The sequence below is a fragment of the Pistacia vera genome, unplaced genomic scaffold (genome assembly GCF_008641045.1).
Source record: "Pistacia vera cultivar Batoury unplaced genomic scaffold, PisVer_v2 Contig818, whole genome shotgun sequence".
Classification (NCBI taxonomy): domain Eukaryota; kingdom Viridiplantae; phylum Streptophyta; class Magnoliopsida; order Sapindales; family Anacardiaceae; genus Pistacia; species Pistacia vera.
Genome location: NW_022196688.1, coordinates 360,917 through 378,911, shown reverse-complemented (window position 1 = coordinate 378,911; position 17,995 = coordinate 360,917). Strand labels below are relative to the sequence as shown.

General features: G+C 37.0%; 1 protein-coding gene across 1 annotated transcript; it reads right to left on the bottom strand.

Annotated features, from left to right (window-relative positions):
- Positions 1 to 6,007: 6,007 nt before the first annotated feature.
- LOC116117575 (FT-interacting protein 1-like) lies at positions 6,008 to 8,442 on the bottom strand. The gene has a single exon (XM_031403586.1). It carries the CDS (start codon positions 8,414 to 8,416, stop codon positions 6,026 to 6,028), a length of 2,391 nt encoding a protein of 796 aa, XP_031259446.1. The 5' UTR covers positions 8,417 to 8,442; the 3' UTR covers positions 6,008 to 6,025.
- Positions 8,443 to 17,995: the final 9,553 nt, after the last annotated feature.

Here is a 17,995-nt window from a genome sequence, read left to right as displayed (position 1 = left end):
GTCTCCAGCTCAAGTTATTGTCAAAAAACTGAAGACAGCTCAAACTAGAGCGTAATCTAGAATCTCTTCTTATTTCAAAGGTCCATAACTTCTTCGATTCAGCTCCGATTCTCGATCCGTTTGTTTTTACCCATCGCTCATTCCATTGCCGACATGATTCTTCATCCAAGCATAACATTTATTGCTAATAACCTGAAAAACACTTAAACACACCCGTATCTTATAAAGACAATTATGAAAATATTAAGCAACTTTACCAAATTAAGCATAATTTCTCACAAAAATCCCCATAAACCACTAAGTAAATGTGTATTTCAAACTCTTATCACAAACGCCAGCCAGCTTCTTGCTAGTCCCTAGCAAGCTAAGCGATAAACAAGTCTTTACTTGAAAACAAACAAAATAAATCTATCCTAAATTACTTCCGTAGATTGTCACGGTTACATTTAGCATATGCAACAAGCCCTAAAAATCCCTAGGCGACCCTAGTTGGGTGAGTTGTAGTCTTGTGAGGGTTTCTAGTAATGATACCCCAAACATCTAAACCTAACCTCACCTAACAACTAAGACTCAACAAACATTTTAGGATCCATACATATAATTGTCTAAAAAATTGTGTCAATGTGAACAAATCGAATGTTAGCACCACGCAATATAAAGAATACGCAATTTCAACTACACTTTTTATTGACTCTCTCAATCATTCACAAAACGTTCATCCAAAAACCCGAATGATTATATGCATAGCTTTCATAGGCAGTAAGAAAATAAAACAAATGTATAATCAAACTCATAGCTCACTTTTCAAACCACTCTCCACTAATGTAGAATACAATCACTACCCGATCATTAGGGGTCCGTTTGGTTCATTATTCTGATACTTTTTAGAATAATATTTTGAAAAAAGTTAAATTGGGTGGTTATTACGATGTAAATTCAGAAATTAAAAAAATACCTGCTATGTTTGTTTATTTACTAAACACCCTTATAATAAAATATTAAAAGTTACAAAAAACACCCCCAACTCACCCATTAAATACAACAGCCGGCCACCACCGCCGGAGAGTAGTCGGAATCGTCGTATCGGCGCATGACCAGCTGGATCTTGCCGTTCGTGCACCGATATGGCCTTTTCCGGCTAGATCTGGTCGCATACGATGACCAAAGATATGACCGTCTTTGATGGTCAACGATGACCAATCTTGCGTCTTGACGACTGACTACGGCCAAAGATCTGGCGTCAAGATTTGGCCTTTTCCGCCAGATCCATTCGGTGCACTATCGGCCAAATTCACCGGTAGTGCGCCATTATACTAAATTTCGACTAGATTCAACCGTTAGTGGTGGCCAAAATCTGGTAAATGCGGTTGTTGGAGTGTTTTTGTAATTCTAAAAAGAATTTTGGAGGTGTTTAGTTAAATTAACAAATTTAGGAGGTTTAAAAGAAATTGAATATATAGAATAATATTTTGAGAATAAGCTAATTTTACTGTTTACTTTATTGGGAAAACTTATATGGTATTTTGAAGAGTGAATCAAACGAGCCTAGGTCTTTATCATGGTTGTAACGTTAGGCTAGGTAATAGTTTATGAAACGCAAATGAATTTTTAACAAAATGTAAGAGACTTAATATTTTACAATAAATGACCATGAACAATCTCCTCTTTGCTTCCCTTCTCATTTACCATCTACCCTTTCACATTGATTGAACCCTACCTTCCAGCATTAGCACAAACCCTCATGTAATTTATCTCATTTCAAGTTCTTCTCACCAACTACTTCTTTCTATTTTCTGCAATTTTTTTTTTCTTTGCACTTTTTTTTTCATAGGAAGATAGTAACTTATAAACTCAACTGTCTACCCACCTTACTTCTACTATTATTATTATTTTTTTTTAACCCCTAACCTATCTCATTGCATAACTCGGGTTTTGGTCCAAAAGATGCTTTTTTTTTTCACACTCTTTTTTTTTTTCATGACTTTTTCTCTAAGGTCACCCCAAATTAAGTCTCTCACATTAAGATGGGTCGGAAAGTGTTTCAGGCTTTATCGTCAGTGAGATATAGGAGTTTTATAAAAAAAAAAAAAAATAAGGCTTACCAAGTGTATAATCAGAGCTCAAAGGGTTAACTAGGGATACATAATATAAGTTGGCTTGAAAGCTCAATCGTTCAAAGAAAATGGCCTAAATCATATCCTAACAATCGGATTCTAGGATTTCGCCCAAATGGTGATCAAATGAGTTCTAGAATTATACACAATTTCACAAAAAAATATTGCCCATAAAACAGACATAAAACGTCTCTAAGTTTATGAATTACTCAACCAATCAAACTCATTCCCAAGAGAGTTAAACTAAATGCAGTTGTCATCTACTATTATCTATACTAAGCGAAAGTTAAAAATTTCAATGTCACAAATTTACATCATGGTCTTATCATTGACTTATATATGAGTTCTAAAACAAAACAAAATACATTGACTCTTTGACCTTACAACACACCTAAAACAATTCCACCTAAAACTTTTAAAGACATAATTAAAAACAAAAGATATTCAAAGATGTCCATCAAACGAAACTAAATTTGGCCATTAAAAAAAAAATATTCCTTACCCCCAACATTGAGATAACATGTCTTCAATGTGCAAAGAGAATAACAACAATACCTTTTGTGTGCAACATTTAGTGTGAGATAATCGCGCAGGCATGCATAATGTCTATCGTTGCCATAGTCATCGGAAATCTAGTCAAAAGAAAACAATTATATGTGCTTTCTTGGCCAACTTAGTGAGCATAAAAGAAATTATGGGTGAAACATAAACAACTACCAGATCAAACCAAACCAAAGTTATCACAACTTAACACTAAACGAAAATCTAAAATAATTTAAAACAAAATAAAATTAAAGTAAAGACTGGTTGCCTCCTAAGAAGCGCTTTATTAGAGTCATAAACTCGACTTTTGGACTCTTTCAATCTGGATCATCTAGGAAAATCCAACCCTCATATCTTTAATGCCACCATCTACATAAAGCTTCAATTGCTTTCTTTCCCTCTTATTCTCAATTTCCTCCTCCAGAGTCCTAAAATTGACAACACATGTTTCTAGGGGTAAATGAGGGTATTTTTTCTTCTAAGGTCTCACTACTTTATCTTCAGGATGCTAATCTTAAAGCAAATATCTAACTTGGGTGGGCATTTCATATTATCAAAAACATTAAATTCAACTTGTTCATCCTTACCCTTAGATTAATTTTCCTTGATGACTATCAATGTTCTACCCGTAAGAAAAGGTCTTCTAAATTAGAGGCACCTCCGATCTTTTTCCATATCTAATACAATAAAATCTACTGGGAAAATTAGTTTATCTACTTTTATTAAGACATCCTCTACTACTCACCTATGATTTTTTTATAGACCTATTTGCTATTGAAGATGAACGGTGGTTAGTTTTACTTCCTCTAGGTCTAGTTTCTTATAAATTGAAAAGGGTATCAAATTTACATATCATTTGATCACATAAAACCTTATCAAATGAACACTACCTATTGTGCAGGAATTGTGAAACTCCCTGGATCTATGAGCTTTTGTGGTAGTTTTTTCAATAGCAACGCACTACACTTTTCCGTAAGCATCACCATCTCATGTTCTTCAAACCTTCTCTTCTGTCAGAATCTCCTTTAAAAACTTTGCATACTTCAGCATTTGCTCCAACATATTTATAAAATGATGTTAATATGTAAGTTCTAAACATGTCCATGAAATTACCGAATTGCTTGTCTAATCTTTGTTTCTGCACTCTGTGAGGATACGGAGGGTCGTGTCATCGTTTGTAGCAGCATGGGTATTTTATCATTTTTCTGTCCTTGTGCTGCGCACACTTGCTTCTGTTTCCTGCTATGTTGCGACACTGTGCTACGACACTTGCTTTTGTCTTTTGCTGTACTGTGACATTATGTTGCGGCATACTTGGTTTTGCCCTCTTTTTCATCTTCGAGTTTTTCCCGTTTTCTCCTTATTTGCTTGCTTCCTTCAATCCTTATCACTTCCAGCATGATAGCATTGACTCTTTCCTTCAGATTCTTCTCGGTATCGGTCAACATTTTCCTTGAACTCTTCCCGCTAAAATATTGTGATTTTTCCCATTTGAGTTTCAAGATTTCTTATGGAAGCGGATTGGTTTTGCCACAAATACATCTTTTGGAGTTAGCTTCATTCTTGTCAAATCTCTTTCCTGACTCCTCCATGAATTTAGTGAGCACACTCGCCATATTAGATCTCTTCTCTGAGGTTGGAAGCTCGATGTGGTTTGGCTCATTGTTGTTATCCACGAAAAGTTTAAGATGATTTCACCATTCTGGAGTGTATGTGCCAGAATACGGATCCCCTTGCCGTTTGAAAGTTGTTGACATAGTAAGCTTGTTCCGGTTGAGCAAATTGATTCCCTTCTTGACAATCCTTAGATAAATGATTTCCTGCACGAAGTTCACAGTTAGAAAAGATACGATTCAATCGCATTTGCCTTCAGGGCAACTCCCAATGGCTTTTAGATGATTGAAGTTGAGCGCCAATGTAGTGTAGCCATCAACTTCATGCACTCCCCCTGCTTTCATATTGAATTTCCTCCGAAGTTCTCATGTAGTTATTGCTCGCCATTACTTCAATCAGATTATGAGCTTCATCCTTGTTTTGTTATTCAAAGCTCCCCCACTTGCAGCATCAATCATCACTTGTATATTTGACAACAACCCATTGTAAAACGTCTGCACTTGCGACCATATGGTAGCCCATGGTGAGGACACCTCTGTAAGAGATCTTTATATCTCTCCCAACCTTCATAAGTGACTCTCTCTGTGCGCAAAATTTGTGATGTCACTCCTCATCTTAGCGACTTGACAAGTGGGAATGTTTTATAAGAATGCTGAGCTAACTTATCCATGTAGTAATACTCCTGATGGTAGAGAAATCAATCAAGCCTTAGCTTTATCCCAAAGAGAGAATAGGAAAATTCTAGGCCTAATTACGTCATCGGATACTCCATTGTGTCGAATGTGTTACTAGCTCTAGAAAGTTTGCGATATGCAGGTTGCGATTCTCGATCCATTTGTTTCTACTAATCACTCATTCCGTTGTCGACATGATTCTTCATCCCAGCATAACATTTAACACTAATAACCTGAAAAACACTCAAACACGCCCGTGATCCTGTAAAAGACAATTATGAAAATATTAAGCCACTATCAAATTAAGCCTAATTTCTCACAAATAATCCCCATAAACCACTAAATAAATGTGTTTTTTCAAGTTCTATATCACTCACATGAGAAACCTGTAATGAATGTGAAAATCTTCAACAGGTTGGTTTGCAACACACTGTTCCCATATTTTCTGAAATCTTCATCCGTTTCATATAGTTCCTTCACTGTCTCAAACCCCACAACTTCTTGTCTCATGGTCACCAATAAATCAGCACGTTAACTCAATGCATCTGCTACTTTATTCTGTATTCTCGCTTTGTTTCTTAGCTTAAAAGGAAATTTTTGTAGAAACTGAGTCCACCTGGCATGCATGTCTCTACTAATTCGCTTCTAACTACTTAATACTTCAAGCTTCATGGTCAGAGTACAGAACAACTCACCCCCACTAAATAGTTCTCCTAATGTCTCAAAGCATGCATACAGAATAAAACTCCTTATCAATAAGCCCATTTACGCCTCGTATTGCTGAGTTTCTCACTTAATAAGCTACTAGTCTCTTATTTGTGAAATGACAGCTCAATTGCCACACCACTAGCGTCACACTCAACTTCAAACGAGGCCTCAAAATTGGGTAGTGTTTTAGGAGAAACTCATAAAAAATGAAGTTGAAAGTAGTAAACAACTGAAACGAAACGAAACAAAACATTAGGAATTGAATTCTTACAAAAACAGTCGTACCAAATTAAAGCCAAGAAAAAAAAAGAAAAGAAAGACAATTCATATCATAGTAGAGTCTTCGTATCATACTCATAGTAGAGTCTTCTTTCAAAGCATGCTGTCAGCACGAGATGGTAATCTCCTGAAGAAATTGCTTGGTATGGAGGGTTGCTTACTTCGAAATCTAGGATGTCGTAGCCAAATCAAGCCCGCAACCAAGGCAACTATTTTGAAGGGTGTCACATACAGCACTACTGCCGCAATGAGGCAGAAAATTACAAAGAGGCTGCTTGCTCTTGGGTCTCTCCAGCTCAGCAGTGCCTGAAACCTCTCCCCTTGTGTCGCCATGTCTCCTACTACTGTCTGTATCCTTCCTGCCACACTTCTCAGTCTATCATACCTCATACGCACAACGTCTTGCTGCTTAGAAGTAGGAAAAGTATCAAATTCTTCATCTAGTTCATCTGGGTGAACCGCTTCTGCCCATGAAAGTTTTGTATCCATATGAGGAGGATGCCTTGGACGGAATCGGTAATTCCATATTCCGATCAGGAACATGTATAGGAAAATTGTTGGGAGGATTAATTCCGGATAGCAAATCAATATGAAAAATAGAACATGAACAAGGATTGTAGTTACTGGGTTCTTCCAGTAACGCACTTCACCAAGCCACTTGCTCATAGAGATTACACCCGAAAATAGTGATACAATTCTGAAGAAGTTAGCTTTGCTTCTTCTCATGCTCCACATATGAGAATCTACATCCAGCATATACTCTACTACCTCTTTCCTTAGCGGTGGCTCAGCCCGGCCAAGCCTCACAGCTACTATATTCATGGCCTGATATCTCAGGCTATCTAACTGGTTAACGGTGAAAGGATGCAGATAATGCATTTTTGGCAATAATGGGTGTCCGTAGAGGTAGATCATACTTGCTAGAGATAAGCTGGTAAATCTAACTGCTAATTGGAGTTCCCCCATTTTCTTCACCCCTGATGGACTTAGAACAAGGAGTGGATAGGAGTGTGTGTAAATCCTATCTGTTTCTAGGGTTGATAGCCGGATTCTAACCTTCCCAATTCTTGAATCAAGTTTTGCTCCACTGCCCGATGCTGGTTTTTCATTTCCACCCAAGTGACAGTTGTCGAATACCCCCAGCGTGATCACTGTGCAAGGGTCGTAAACCTCCCAAGTGTACTGCTCGTTCCATTTTGGGTTGAAGCTTTCAAGGAATGTTCTGGTTCGCACCCACTTCAGCCCATATTTGGCAACACAATAGGCATCTGTGGTTCCCCTACCATCCCTCTGTTTCATTGGGAGGAGCCCTTGAGCGCTCAAGATACCTACTTCGAGGATCCCGATTGGCTGCTTCCATAGCTGCCTAGCAGTGGGGCGTTGGTCGCTTATATACATTGTTGATTCATCTAGAACATGATATGCACCCTCAAGGCAGGCTCTCAGATGAATCCTGCTGGAGAACTTGAGTTCATGCCTTTTATCTCCTTCCATGACACCAAACCCAAATTTTTCGAGATTGAACCATTTGGAATGAACCGGGCGGTGATCCAAGCGCCTCTCAAATTTGTTGAGTGGTATACGTATCTTTCCCATAATTTCATCTTTTGCAGGTGTCACTTTATTTTCAATTGTAAGTACCAACTCTTCTTCAAATGGTTCAGCTGCAACAAAGATCAGATCCTCGTTCCAGAGAGGGTTAGTCGTTCGGGTTGGACATAACTTGGTTTTGAGTATCTGGTTTCCAAGTTGAGCCTTCACAAAAGCTTGTGGTAATTGGCTTCTGTCATGTGGCTCTACATCCTGAGCTTCAATCACGTTAACTCTGAGATACCACAATTTGGGTGAAACGTAAACTTTTGATCGGGTATTGAAAACACCCTCTCCATGAACTGTGGCAGCATCTGAGTGCCATGCCTCAGGGAAAGCTTCATCAGCTTGTGTCCCCATCCAAACTGCAAGCATAATCTCTCCTTTCACCTTGCTATCACCTCGACGGTCCTCTAGTCTGTACCATTGTGGTGCCAAAGGGCTATCTGGTGGAACCCTTGTAGGCACTTCATGCATGTCAAATAACACCCTCCCTATGTACTCATCTCTGGCCACCATCTCTCTGTCCCTGACAAATACCTCAAGAACTGACGACTGAATCTTGTCCTTGGAGAATGCAAAAACCTCTTTCCATTCAGGGTTTGTTTTCTTCTCGAAGTGCTTTGTTTTCCCTTTGTAATTTCCAACTTTCACTTCAACGTAAGGATCACAGTTCCCGGTCAGAGGGTTTGTAGGAAGATCTTTGGCTTTCTCAACTCGAACATACAGATAAAACATCTGTTCAACAAGATCATAAGTGCTTGTAGCTCTTTCACTGCTTATCCAACCGCCTGCACCGCGTATCCCTCCATGTGGCCATCGTTCTCCAAGCTGTGGCTTTGTGTCTTTCAATTTATAGTCTTCTTGATGATGAGGAGCAGATAGTGGGTTCATTGTCGCTAGCTTGAAGATACCTCTTCTGGCGGTTTTCTCACTAAAATTTCTTCTTGCTGCAAAAGCTGCAAGTTGTTTTTATGTTGGATTGTCGTGACTTCTTCAATCTCCCGTCTTTTTATCTGCAATTGCACCAATGAAATTAGCTAATGCCGGAGCCGTAGATTTCAGCTATAGAAACTGCAGTAGTTTTTACTGCTTTTGTAGCTTTAGTGAAAATTTATTATCATCAGGAATTGTATTGAGGAAGAGATTTTGCAACATATGAAGGTGGGGATATTTTTCCAGACTGTATTGAGGTATGGAATCTAAAGATAAACTCACCTTTGGCATACAAGAATATCAACTTTTGTTAAGAGTTGTTGATAATCATCCCCTTTATTGACTTACTCCCAAGCCATAGGTTTTCTCTTCCCAAGAAAGTTCCGAACAGGGAATGCTCTTTTCTTGTTGTAAGACACATATTTCGGTGTCATGATTTTCAAGGCATTTGGGAATTTTGAGTTTGATGAGTAACTGCAGGTGCCAAAAGGGTTTTAGCTACAGCTTGAGTTCTCTTTTGATTTTAGGAGCTAGCTACAGAGAGTAGATTCAATGATCCCCCAATATTGGACTTAACATTATAAGCATCTGCCACTATCTCTACCAGCTTCATATTGCCTTTTTCCTTGCTGTGCAAACAAAAGAATCTTAATATTAAAAGGAAAAGTTAGGGGAGGATTAGTGAAGTTTTTGATTGAAAAAGTGCTCTCTGCCTGCATTATCAAGTGAGCTGGAGGTGGAGAATTAGTAATGCGGAAGCTATTGCTCTGTTAATTGCATTAATGCTCAGCAGGACCATCAATAATTACCATATAATTATGTGTCTACGGAATTCAAGGAGATTTGATCCTGAAATTTTCACTGGCATAAGATGATCGATACCCCACTTGAGAGGACAAAGATAGACTTTTAGAAATTAGAATAAGGAGAATTAGTGCATGCTCACTTTCCTAGATTCTTTAAGCTTAGTGATCTTATTATACTGTCAAAGATAATCTTTTAGAAATAAATATACAATATATTCTTTCTCCACTTGATGTTACAGTATAATCTTGCTACCACATTGCTTTTCACTCTTTACAACTAAAATATTTTTAGCATCTCAAGTATTGGTTGTAGAGTAATTTTGTTTGAGGCATGCAATGACTTTGGCTGGCCCTGTACTGTATAGACTATTTTTTTCTTTCTTCAGTGGAGCTAACGGGAAGGGAAGGACACAATAATGATTATAAAGAAAATGCAAAGAAGTAAAGCAGAATGGTGAGCTCAAAGAAAAGCAAAAGCAAAACAAAAAGCTTAAGGGTGTATGACCTTGCACATAAAGATGCTTTTAACCAGTATTCTCCATCTTTATTCCCCTTTAATCTAATTTCCCACTATCAGTTCTACTTTTTTCGCTTAAACTAAAATATCCATGATGCTTTAACCCAAGGCAGTCCCAGCGGTTGAACATGGTTATGCTCTTGGCAGAGTCTTCATATTTAGGTTTTGGATAGCAATTATGTGTTGACCTGCTAGGAAAAGTAAAAGAAAAAGAGGAGATTGGTTTGAACTTGGGTGATATTTTCTTTTCGGGCATGGACGTGTCATTGATTTCAGAAAGCTGGAAGCCTGGAACTAATATAAAATTTCAAAGATACCGTGACCATCATATCCATGGATAACTTTTTCCAGTAAATTCATCTGTTGAGAAGTGATTGATTGATTGAACTCCACCGTTGAAATGATTTTAATTTTGCATATTCTTAATTATGTGATAATGGATTGTTGGCATAAATTCCCTGTGCCCACTAAATGAAAACTGATTATATTTATATATGCTTCTGCAGTGTTCTGATGCTGTGCTTAGATGATACCTCTCATATTATCGGTTAGAAATCTTAGATGAAAAGTTAAAACCAGAGTGTTTTTCAGTAGTTTTAGCGAAGGATATTAGGAGAGTTATCCTTACTGCTTTGGTCTGTATAGTCATAATACTAGCAATATGGTATAGTTGTGGCGACAAGAGAGAAAAAGATGGTGACATTTCGCAGAAATTTCTGAATCACTCTGGAAAAATTCTAGGAGAAACAACCCAAACTTCTAGATATGTGGCTAATTTGAACATTAGACCTTTTAATTGAGATTTCCAGAGAGGTTGAGGAATATAATTCTCAATATCACATGACAGGCTTATCTTGACGTAGCGAGTTAGCGTAATGAAACAATGATAGAACACTATACATTTAGGGTTGATAAACAAGTTTTAATCCAAAAACTTAAGCCTCAAAGATTGAGATAAAATTTGAATAATTCATTGAATAGCATCCAAAATGAAAAATAAGTTTATATAGGGTGACAACCAACCCTAATAAGACTCCTAATAACAAAAGGAAAAAAAATCTAAATTAATTAAAACAAGAAAACCTGAAATAAAATAGAAAAAACGTGCAGAAAACTAAAACAGCCCTGAAACACGCCAAAACGGTGGATTTTGACCTCGAAAACGACCTTCAAATGGCTAAATTGGGTTGCCATATCGTCGGACTCGAAAAGAGCTTTCCATCGATATCTACAGGCCTTGTAACTCCTCTTGCATCAAAAGTTATGGCCTTTTGAATAAGACATACTCATTTAGGATCTTTGGGCTTTACGTATGAACTCCTAACGCTCAGCCCGCTCCATGAATTCCTCCGCTAGACATTCTACGTCAGTCCCCTCCACTTGAGAAAAACTCAACCTCGAGTTAAGTTGGGCATCAAGATATAAGGGTTTGTCAGAAGAGTGAAATGAGTAAATATCCGCCATGTTAAACATCTTAGAAATTTCCATTGTGTCTGGCAGATCCACAACGTAGGCATTGTCATTGATCTTTTGTAAAATCTAGCAAGGCCCATACCTCTTAGGCTGTAGCTTATTATAAGTCTCTACTGGAAACCTTTCCTTGCAAAGAAACACCAGCACCTGATTTCCAACTTCAAAAATTTGTTTTCTGCGATGTTGGTCTGCAACTTTCTTATACTTGGTATATGCTTGCTCTAACTTCTGCTTCACCTCTGCTTGAACATCTTGCCACTGAGTAGCCATATTTTCTACAGCTGCACTAACAGCATGGACTTTCAGCAACTTGATCAAGTCGAGAGCATGCTGCGGGGGCTTGGTGTACACAACAAAAAAAGGAGACTTCTCTATGGCGCTATGAGTAGTGCTGTTGTAGGTAAATTCAGCTTGCGATAAAGCTTCATCCCACTATGTTGGTTTATCGCTACAAATACTTCAAATCAAATTACCAAGAGTTTTGTTCACAACTTCAGTTTGACCATCGATTTGTGGATGAGCAGTATTGCTATAATTCAGAGAGGAATCAAACTTCTTCCACAATGTTCTCCAAAAATGGCTAAGGAATTTGCTGTCTTGATCAAAAGTATGGATTTAGGCACCCTATGCAGACGGGCAACCTTCTTGAAAAACAATTTGGCTGTTCAGTTTGCATCTGACGTCTTCTTACAAGGAATAAAGTGCGCTATCTTAGAAAACTTGTCAACCACAACAAAAACAAAATCTACGCCCCTTTGTGTCTGAGGCAATCCAAGCACAAAATCCACAGATAAATCCTCCCAAATATTTTCTAGAATAGGTAAAGGCATATACAAACCAGTGTTTTGGGACTGCCCCTTGGCTGTTTGACATATGTAACATCGCTGCACAAACCTTGTCACGTCTCTCCTCAAATGTGGCTAATGATATCAATCACCAATAGCAGCAAGCGTTTTATCACGCCCCAGGTGACCAGCAAGACCTCCACCATGAAAATCTCGAATAAGCTTCTCTCTTAAGGAAATTTTAGGGATGCAAAGTTGGTTGCCTCGTGTTGTGGATTTTCGCAAGTGTACAAAATCGTGCAAGTAATAAAGTGTATGAATATGGATATCGAACCCAAGAGAATTACTATTATCAATTACCAATTAAACTATCCTATTACTATTTGATTAATCCAAATTGTATCAAGAAAAACCTAAATAAATTAAAAAAAAATTGAAATTAAAAGAAAACTGATTAAAATAAATCTTTGGGTTTAAAGCAAGATGATTAGACCTAGGGCATAGATTTTACACCAACTCTTATTCATTTATATCGATCACTTATGCTAATTTCATTAAGCTCTTCCTATAGGTCAAACTCCCTAAATTTCCAATAATTTTCTCTCGAACAATTATCAAATTAACTCCTAATTTCTAACTCAAATTATCTCTAATCAGATTTAAGCAATTGAAGATCATTATGCTTTATGGAGTTTACCAAAACCTCACAAGTCGCGGTAACCTATCTCTAACGTTCGCTCAACCTATGGTTTTACTATCATAAACCAACTAAGTATCATCTCTCGATCTTAACTTAGTCCATTAATTCATTCAATTCTTGGGCCTTTAAGAATCAAAAGCATTAGGAATAATAATAAAACTTAGGAAGAAATCTTAATAAAAATCAACATTAATAAATCAACACATAATCAAGAGATTGGGCTACATCTTATCCCTAGAGAATAAATTTAGTTCATAATTAACATGAAAGAAACAATCATCTTTATTAAAATAAGAAACATGTGTTCAAGGAAGAAATAAGAAGACTTCTCTATATTGCAAATCAAAAGCTCCAGAAATTCAGTCACTTTGATCTTCTCTTGCGTTAGCCTCCTCTAATTCTCCCCAAAGAATTTCCAAAATAATGCTAAAAGACTTCTATTTATATCCCACAAGGGTTAGGGTTTTATTTTCCATAATTATATTTAGTTTAGGACTTTTAACCCTATTTTCCTAATAAAAAACAGAAGAAAAATTCCTAACTGTTGTGATTATGCCTCGGCATTGTGCTGCAGCGTGGTCGATTTTGGACAAAGTGTGCCAACACAGTGATAACTTCTTCTTCTTTAGTTCAAATCTCACCTCATTCCTTAGCACTCCAAAGATGGCAATTTTTGAGCATGATAACGATAGAATCTGGAGAAATGGTAACAATAAAATGTAACCCTTTGAATCAGCTTTCCAACAGTCAAAGAGTCACCTTTATATTAGGTCTACAGCCAAGTTATTGTCAAAACACCGAGGCATGCTCAAACTAGAGCGTAATCTAGAATCTCCTCTTTATTTCAAAGCTCCATAACTTCTTCGATTCAGCTCCGATTCTCGATCCGTTTGTTTTTACCCATCACTCATTCCATTGCCAACATGATTCTTCATCCGAGCATAACATTTATTGCTAATAACCTGAAAAACACTTAAACACACTCGTGATCTCATAAAAGACAATTATAAAAATATTAAGTAACTTTACCAAATTAAGCCTAATTTCTCACAAATAATTCCCATAAACCACTAAGTAAATGTGTATTTTCAAACTCTTATCACAAACGCCAACCAGCTTCTTGCTAGTCCCTAGCAAGTTAAGCGATAAAACAAGTCTTTTAGCTTGAAAACAAAAACAAAAACAAAATAAAATTTATATCTAAACTATCCTAAATTACTTCCGTAGATTGTCACGGTTGCATTTAGCATATGCAACAAGCCCTTAAACCCCTAGGCGGCCCTAGTTGGATGAGTTGTAGTCTTGTGAGGGTTTCCAGCAATGATACCCACAAACATCCAAACCTAACCTCACTTAGACTCAAAACTAAAGACTCAAACAAATATTTTAGGATCCATACATATAATTGTCTCAAAAATTGTGTCAATGTGAACAAATTGAATAGTTAACAACACGCAAATATAAAGAATAAGCAAATTTCAACTACACTTTTGTTATTGACTCTCTCATAATCATTCACAAACCATTCATCCAAAAACCCAAATGATTATATGCATAGCTTTCATAGGCAAAGTAAGAAAATAAAACAAATGTATAATCAAACTCCATAGACTCACTTTTCAAACCACTCTCCACTAATGTAGTATCCAATCACTACCTTGGATCATTAGGTCTTTATCATGGTTGTAACGTTAGGCTAGGATAATGGTTTATGAAAGAACGAAAATGAATTTTTAACAAAATGTAAGAGACTTAATATTTTACAATAAATGACCATGAACAATCTCCTTTTTGCTTCCCTTCTCATTCACCATCTACCCTTTCACATTGATTGAACCCTTCCTTCTAACATTAGCACAAACCCTTATGTAATGTATCTCATTTCAAGTTCTTCTCACCAGCTACTTCTTCCTATTTTTCTACAATTTTTTTTCTTTTTCTTTTTTTTTTTTTCATAGGAAGGTAGTAACTTACAAACCCAAATGTCTACCCCACCTTACTTCTACTACTATTATTAATTTTTTTTTAACCCCCAACCTATCTCATTGCATAAACTCGGGTTGTGGTCCAAAAGATGCATTTTTTTTTTTTTCATGAGTTTTTCTTCTAAGGTCACCCCAAATTAAGTCTCTCACATTAAGATGGGTCGGAAAGTGTTTTAGGCTTCATCGTCAAGGTGAGATATAGCAGGTTATAAAAAAAAATAATAAGACTTACCAAGTGTATAATCATAGGCTCAAAGGGTTAACTAGGGATACAATAATATAAGTTGGCTTAAAAGGCTCAATCGTTCCAAAGAAAATGGCCTAAATCATATCCTAAGCAATGCAGATTCTGGGATTTCGCCTCAAGTAGTGATCAAATGATTTCTAAAATTTATGCACAATTTTCACAAAAAATTTATTGCCCATAAAAACACATATAAAACGTCTCTAAGTTTCCGAATTACTCAACCAATCAAACTCATTCCCAAGAGAGTTATAACTAAATGCAATTGTCATCTACTATTATCTCTTTACACTAAGCGAAAGTTAATAAAATTTCAATGTCACAAATTCACAATCATGGTCTTATCATTGACTTATGTGTGAGTTCTAAAACAAAACAAAATACATTGACTCTTTGACCTTACAACACACCTAAAACAATTCCACCCAAAAGCTTTTAAAGGCATAATTAAAAACAAAAGATATTCAAAGATGTCCATCAAAAGAAACTAAATTTGGCCATTAAAAAAAAAATATTCCTTACCCCTAACGTTTGAGATGAACATTGTCTTCAATGTGCAAAGAGAATAACTACAACACCCTTTGTGCACAACATTTATGTGGAGATAAACGCGCGAAGGCATGCATAATGTCTATCGTGTCCATAGTCATCGGAAATCTAGTCAAAAGAAAACAAACTATATGTGCATTTCTTGGCCAATTTAGTGTGCATAAAATAAATTACGGGTGAAACATAAACAACTAACAGATCAAACCAAACCAAAGTTATCACAACTTAACACATCAAACGAAAATCTAAAATAATTTGAAAACAAAAATCAAAATTAAAGTAAAGTAAAGAGCTTGGGTTGCCTCCCAAGAAGTGCTTTATTAGAGTCATAAACTTGACTTTTTGACTCTTTCAATCTGGATCATCTAGGAAAATCTAATCCCTCATATCTTTAATACCACTATCTACATAAAGCTTCAATTGCTCTCTTTCCATCTTATTCTCAATTTCCTCCTCCAGAGTCCTAAAATTGACAACACATGTTTCTAGGGGTAAATGAGGGTATTTTTCTTCTAAGGTCTCAGCTACTTTATCTTCAAGGATGCTAATCTTAAAGCAAGTATCTAACTTGGGTGGGCATTTCATAGTATCAAAAACATTAAATTCAACTTGTTCATCCTTACCCTTAAGATTAGTTTTCCTTGATGAACATCTATCAATGTTCTACCCGTAGATAGAAAAAGGTCTTCCTAAAATTAGAGGCACCTCCAGATCTTCTTCCATATCTAATACAATAAAATCTACTGGGAAAATTAGTTTATCTACTTTTATTAAGACATCCTCCACTACTCCCCTATGATATTTTATAGACCTATTTGCTAATTGAAGATGAACAGTGGTTAGTTTTACTTCCTTTAGGCCTAGTTTCTTAATGTATCAAATTTACACTAGCACCTGATCACATAAAACCTTATCAAAATGAATACTACCTATTGTGCAAGGAATTGTGAAACTCCCTGGATCTCTGAGCTTTTGTGGTAGTTTTTCCAATAGCAATGCACTACACTCTTCCGTAAGCATCATCGTCTCATGTTCTTCAAACCTTCTCTTCTTGGTCAGAATCTCCTTTAAAAACTTTGCGTACTTTAGCATTTGCTCCAACATGTCTGCAAAATGAATGTTAATGTGTAAAGTTCTAAACATGTCCATGAACTTACCGAATTGCTTGTCTAATCTTTGTTTCTGCACTATGTGAGGATACGGGAGGGTTGTGTCATCATTTGTAGTAGCATGGGCATTTTCATCATTTTCTGCCCTTGTGCTGTGACACACTTGCTTCCGTTTTCTGCTATGTTACGGCACTGTGCTATGACACACTTGCTTCTGTCTTCTACTGTACCGCGACACTATGCTGCAACACACTTGGTTCTGCCCTCTTTTTCATCTTCTAGTTTTTCCCTTGTTTCTCCTTCTTTGCTTGCTCCCTTCAACTCCTTACCATTTCTCAGCATGATAGCATTGACTCTTTCATTCGGATTCTTCTCGTTATCGCTCAACAATGTTCCTTGAACTCTTCCAGCTAAAATATTGTGGATTTTTCCCATTTGAGTTTCAAGATTTCTTATGGAAGCGGATTGGTTTTGCAACAAAAGTTCATACTTTTAGAGTTGAGCTTCATTCTTGTCAAATCTTTTTACTGACTCCTCCATGAATTTAGTGAGCACACTTTCCATAGTAGATCTCTTCTCTTGAGGTTGGAAGCGCAGTGGTGGTTTGTGCTCATTGTTGTTACTCCACGAAAAGTTTAGATGATTTCACCATGCTGGAGTGTATGTGCCAGAATATGGATTCCCTTGCCCTCATTGAAAGTTGTTGACATAGTTAGCTTGTTCCGGTTGAGCAAATGGATTCACTTCTTGACAATCCTCAGATAAATGTTTTCCTGCACGAAGTTCACAAGTTAGAAAAGACGATTCAATCGCATTTACCTTTAGGGCAACTCCCAATTGCTTTTAGATGATTGAGAGTTGAGCGGCCAACGCGGTGTAGCCATCAACTTCATGCACTCCCCCTGCTTTCATGTTGAATTTCTCTCCGAAGTTCTCATGTAGTTATTGCTCGCCATTACGTCAATCAGATTATAAGCTTAATCCGGTATTTTGTTATTCAAAGCTCCCCTACTTGCAGCATCAATCATCACTTGTATATTTGGAAACAACCCATTGTGAAACGTTTACACTTGCAATTAGAGGTGGAAAAGCAGCCCGCCCGGCCCGACTTGACCCGACCCGCAACGGGTTGCTTTTAGTGGCGGGTCGGTCCTGACCCGCCCGGCAACATTGGCAGGCCGGGTTAGGCCCGTCAATGTTGGGGAATTGACTGGCCCAACCCGGACCGCCAACCCTAACCCGCCGGGTTGGGCCGGGTTAACCCTCTTTTTCATTTTTTTTTATTTTGTTTAAGTTTAAATGTTTAATTAACTTTTCAAATGAATAATTAACAATTTATAAATGAATAAATGTAATTGTTTTTAGTTAA

Coding starts and splice junctions, on each gene's coding strand:
- LOC116117575 (XM_031403586.1), bottom strand. CDS start 8,416: ATGAACCCACTATCTGCTCCTCATCATCAAGAAGACTATAAATTGAAA.